Below are 5,967 nucleotides of genomic sequence, written 5' to 3'. Positions count from 1 at the left end.
TACTATAAACCCCTTCTGGCCCTATTACTCTAGGTAAAGTATATTCCCTATTCACTAATTAATATTATTTTCACAAATTTTTTACTTATTTATTTAGTTTCTCCCACTAGACTGTGAGAGTCATAAAGACAGGAAACAATGTCTTTTTGTATTCTATTGTTTCCCTAACATGTAGGAATTGTCCCTGGAATAGATAGGTGTTCAGTAAATATTTCTTGAGGGAATAAATATTTCTAAAAATTAAATTTCTTGGAAGCAGAATTGTTGGCACATGGTATGCATGTTTCAGGAACTTTTGATATTTACTTTCAAATTCTCCAGAATAAAGATTGTATCAAGTTAAACTCCTGTCAGTAATGTAGGAGACCATCCGTTTAATAATACTCTTATTTTTTTTTAAGGGAGGGGAGATTACCTTTAAAATAATCTTTGCTAATTTTACATTGATATTATTTTAATTTTAATTTTGAAGTAAAGTGGATCTCTTTTATATATTTATTGGTCAGTTATTTTTCCTCTATAAGTTTTCTATCCATGTTCTTAAAATTTTTTCTATTGTGTTATTTTTATATTGATTTTCTAAAATCTTTTAGTGTATTAAGTATAGCTCTTTGTCTATGTGATATTTTACACTTATTTTTTCTTTTTTTAACTGCAATTTTTAAACTTTATAATTCACAGAAATTTTAGTGTTTTATCACTTCTATTTCCCACCCTTCCACTGAAATTGTTCTTTCTCAAATTACCAATGACCTTGTAGTTGTCATAGCCAATGGACATTTTTCAGACTTCATCTTATTTGATCTAGTCAGTTTAGAGCAAAACAATATAGGTCACAGTTTAGATATTTAGTCTACATTGATTTGAAATATCTCTGCTATCTCTAAATCATAGCTTTCAAAGTCATTATAATTATAAATGAAATTAAGTACCAGTCAGCAAATTTGTTTTTGGTAAAATTAAATGCAAGTTATCAGAGAGAGGCCTTTCAGCAAATCCCTCTGGTTTTATGATTGTAGAAATAGGTCAAACATTGTATGAAACTAAATGCCAAACCTGAGTCAGAAATAAAGAAATTAGTCCTAGAGATTGAGAGAGTCAGAACTACAGCATGTCAGGTGGGAGTAAAAAACATGGGGCTCTGAAATGTTGTATTGTTTTCCTCGGGCTGCCATAAGAAAATACCACAAACTAGGTTAAAACAACAGAAATGTATTCTAGTTCTAGAGGCTTAAAACCTCCAGATCAAGGCATTAGCAAGGTTATACTCCCTCCAAAGCCTCTAAATGAGGATCCTTCATTGTCTCTTTCAGCTTCTGGTAGCCCTAGGTGTTCATTGCTTTGTGGCAGCATAACTCTAATCTCAGACTCCATCTTCATATGGCCATCTTCCCTATGTGTCTTTTTGTGTCCAAAGTTTCCTCTTTTTAGGATACTATCTTACCCTGATTACATTTGCAAAGACCCTGTTTCCAAATAAGGTTACATTCAGAGGTACTGCAGGTTAGGACTTCAACATATCTTTTGGGGATACAGAATTGATCCCACAACAGATGTGAACAAAGTAAAGGGGAGAGAGCTGAATCATGTGAGATTTCCTAAACAAAGGTTAAAACACCTAACCCAAAATTGATCAGATAGATTGAATAATGTAATTGTTGGTTAGATTAGTGGGAAAAAAGGAGCATTTCTGGATCTTAAAAAATATGATGAGAAATTACTCTATGAGGTCTCTCATAATTCTATTTGGGATATCAAGTAAATTTTTAATTGATTGATTATTTAGGAATGCTAATTTGCCTCTGTGAATAAGCTAGTAGCAATAGGCTATTTACTTTGATAGTTTGGTGTGTAATTAAGAAAGATCAAGTTCTTATTTCTTGGAGGGGAAAACAAAAATAGCAAGAATTGGAAAATGAGTTTATGTCTATGGAAAAGTTGGCAAAATCTTATTTAAGTTAAAGCATCAAAATTAATGCAGTACATGCAATGTTATATTAACCCAATTATGACAATGTTGGTTTGACATTTATTTCTTCTTATGAGTTGGCCCAAAATAGACTTTGAAGATACCGCATAATAGACTTTGAAGATACCACATAACATCAGAAACTTGATTGCAAAGTACACATACAATGTTTGACAGATACAATTGAGAGGAACACCAGACCACAAAGTGGTTGATAAACAACCTAGGTTTCAAACTACAGCAGGCCTGATGAAAACTTATGCCAATACTTCTGTAAAATGACTATTGTTTTACTTCACTTTATTAAATCTTAGAAAGATAAAACATAGTGGAGCAGAATAGACAAAAATGAAAGGAGAGCAAGTGGAGATGTAGGACAAGCAGTATGGTTTCTAATCACATTCCTCCAATTACACCCAACAAATATTCACCTATCCCTGCATAGAGATAGAGGATGCTTTAGGGGCTGGGTCAACGAATGTGTAAAGTGCTTATTTATTTGGCTAAGATTACCTAACTACAATTATGACTAATGCATGTCAAACAAAGGGAATTATTCAATGACACTTTTATATTTCATGGGGACAATAAAGTATAAAGAAATTTAAAAATATTCCTAGGTTAATGAAGTCATAATAATTGTTTAGGTATGTTTATTATATTGTCTCTTGTGACTACATTTTTTAAAGGCTATTTTCTCTTTAACTGTCCTTAGACTAAAGGAATATGTTTTTGCACATCTTTTGACCAATCTCCATCTCTCTAGTAAAATTTTTGTGTGATGTATGTTAAAGATTTTTTTTTAGATTTTAAATCTATTATAATTCCATTTGCAGTCTGCTTAACTGGGATTCCTCTTTTTCAAACCTTCAATTAAAAGTTTTCATCTTCACTGGGGAATTCATTCCCATGTGGTTATTCACAGAGTATATAGTGACTGCATCAAAAAATGCATTTTATTTCACTTGACATATATTTACACTCGATATTCTTTTATTTGACAAACTTTGGGTGGAACTATTTTCTGAAATAGTTGAAAATTAAAATATCTCAAGTTGTTTGAGAACGCAAACATGCCATATATATACACACATTGATAGTAGGCTCTTGTGGTTACTGAATACTAAGGACATAAGAAAGGAACTTACATGGGTATGGACCTCAGAACTCAAGTTTTTCAAACAATATTAACTTTCCATCATATTATATAAACATATATTGATAGAACACTGCCACACATACGTTACCAGTTGTTTTCTCCAACAATTGAAAATAGGCTGCAGAATTCTGAATTCAGCATTATAACGGTCTTTGACAGTAGGATGAAATGGACAGAATTGAAAGTTCAAAAGCATCAACTCCAACTACAAGAAAGCAGCATTACTGGAGTTTACTTCATATTCCTCTGCTAGACAAACGCTTTTTTCAACTTGCTGTTTCAAACTGTAGATCTCTCACTTGTAGCCAGCATCCATGAGTGTTTACCAGGTTAAAAAGTTCTGGGTATACCATTGACGGAACCTTGTAGGGACAATTGGCAGTGATGTCATAGACCCGTAGGGAAATTTCTAGAAGTTATATTTAGTCATACCAGAGACTAAACAGGAAAGATGCTTAATAAGTGAGGTGGGATCCAACAAGAGTGTAGTACAGAATGCAATAATTTATGAATTAATTTTTCTGAGGTAGCTCAACAGAACAACACTTAATGAGGAAGGCAAAGGCTTAACTATCTGGTAAATTTGTCATTCTTGATGATTAATTACTGAAGATTGATAAGTTTGAATTCTACCAGTCTTAGAAATGGAAGAAAGTTATGAATCTGATCACCGTATCTCAGCAGGGAGGCAAGAAATTCGAAAGAGAAGCCGACCCAGCCAACCAATGGTAGATAAATCCCAGCAGACTGAAGTGACAGAGAAAAAGAAACAATTGTCTATACCACAATCATCTGTCCCCAAAAGTACCCTTAGTATTGGTAATATTCCTGGAAGCAAATTCAACTATGAATGTCATAGAGTATCTTCTCAACTTCAGCAAACTTGGACAAGAGGGAACGTGTACATGATATGACTGATACATCTCTGCAGACAGAAACTATTGCAGAAGAGAAAAAAGAAGAAATCCAGTCAGTTTGTGAAACAGTGGTACCTGAAGAAAAGCCAGCTGCTATTGGAGAAGCAGCCCCTGAATTTCCAGAGAGTGTTCAGGAAGTAGAAATTCCACCAAGCAGACACTCAATTCAACTTAAAACAGACAGATCTCAGCAGACCAGTTGTACTGGAGACTGGACAATGATGAACATTCCTTAAAAAGGAAAAGTAGACAAGGAAGAGCAGACATACTTTAGTGAATAAGAAATAGTGGTTATTGGCTGGGCAAGTAATGCTTTTTCAAAGTCAAAGGAAGGTGCAGAAACGCAAATCCTCAGGAAAGATTTTTGTTTTTGAACATCCTGAATTTCAACCCACAACAAGTAACAACGAAGGAATTAGGCAGCAAAGTATTAACAGAGCTTTATCTATTCCACCAACCAAAAAAGATGCTCCAGTACTTTTAGAGGATGGGAAAGATGTTCCAGCTGAAGTACAGCCTCCTGCTGCAGAAGAGATCTCTGCTGAAGTGCAACTCCCACTAGCTGAGGAGATTACTGCAGAAGAGGTTTCTGCTGAAGTTCAGCCTCCGGCATCTGAAGAGGCTTCTGTTGAAGTACAGCCTTCCCCAGCAGAAGAGGCTCCTGAAGATGAGGCCCCTGCTAAAGTAGAGCCCACCTCAGCTGAAGAGGCTCTTTTAAAAGAGCTTCCTGCTGAAGTTCAGCCTCCAGCAGCTGAAGACGCTCCTACACAAGAGGTCCCAGAACTTCAAAGTTCACCAGCAGGGAGTCCCCTGCAGAAGAGGCCCCAGCTGAAGTTGAGTCTCCTCCAGCTGAGGTGGCCTCTGCTGAGCTTCAGTCTCTACCAGCTGAGGAGGCCCCTGCAGAAGAGGTCCCAGAAGTTCAGTCTCTACCAGCTGAGGAGACCCCTGCAGAAGAGGCCCCAGAAGAAGTTCAGTCTGCACAAGCTGAGAATGCCCCTGCAGAGAAGTCCTCTGCCAACATTCAGTCTCCACCCACTGAGGAGACCTCTGCAGAAGAGGTCCCAGAAGAAGTTCAGTCTCTGCCAGCTGAGGACACCCCTGCAGAAGAGGCCTCCGCCAAAGTTCAGCCTCCACCAGCAGAGGAGGCCCCTGCAGAAGAGGCCTCCGCCAAAATTCAGTCTCCACCAGCTGAGAAGACCCTTGCAGAAGAGGCTGCAGCTGAACTTCAACCTCTGCCAGCAGAGGGGCCTTCTGCAGAGGAGGCCCCTGCTGAATTTCAGCCTCCATCAACTGAAGAAACTACTTCGGAAATGTTCTCTGTTGACAAACAGTCTTCACTAGCTGAAGCGTCCTTTATTACACAGATCTCTATAAAAGAAACCTCTGCTGAAGTTCTGCTTCCACCATCTGAGCAAACACCTGCAGATGAAGCTCTGGTAGAGAATGTGTCTATGGTTTATCAGTCTCCCCAGGCAGCGGACATCCTGGTGGTAAAATTAGGATCAGGGGTTTTGGAAGATAAGCCAAAATCTGAAGAGCCTTTAGAATGGGATGCAGTTCCTGAAGATTCATCTGATACCAAGAATGAAGAGGTTTCTATTAAAATAAAGGGTGTCATCCATATAGAACTGGAATAGGGGCCTCCTCCTCAGCTGTAGTCAGGTCTTAACTAAGCTAGCAATCAAGATAGGCAGCTCTGGGAAGTACATACTTTAGAAAAGGGTAGGTGCTTGCAGGTAACTTTGTGAAGAGGGGAGTGAAAGGAAATCCTAAGATGTGGACTGCAGTTTGGAAAATGAGCAATAACAACTAGTGATTTAAAATTACTGTGCTATTTTTATTCAAATCTAAAGTGTATAAAATATCTATTTTGAAATGGAGTAAGTTTATAATTGAAATAATTAAAATATACTTTCTACACT

At 37.1% G+C, this 5,967-nt stretch overlaps 1 protein-coding gene across 1 annotated transcript; it reads left to right on the top strand.

Moving 5' to 3' along the window:
- Window positions 1–3,772: 3,772 nt before the first annotated feature.
- FSCB (fibrous sheath CABYR binding protein) lies at window positions 3,773–5,703 on the top strand. The gene is given in 4 exon segments (XM_059915684.1): window positions 3,773–4,013; window positions 4,016–4,379; window positions 4,381–4,844; window positions 4,847–5,703. Coding segments are annotated over 4 exon segments (1,926 nt in total).
- The last annotated feature ends 264 nt before the right edge of the window (window positions 5,704–5,967 follow it).

The sequence above is a fragment of the Balaenoptera ricei genome, chromosome 2 (genome assembly GCF_028023285.1).
Source record: "Balaenoptera ricei isolate mBalRic1 chromosome 2, mBalRic1.hap2, whole genome shotgun sequence".
Classification (NCBI taxonomy): domain Eukaryota; kingdom Metazoa; phylum Chordata; class Mammalia; order Artiodactyla; family Balaenopteridae; genus Balaenoptera; species Balaenoptera ricei.
The sequence above is the reverse complement of the archived record's forward strand: the minus strand, read 5'-3'. Positions and strand labels throughout refer to the sequence as shown.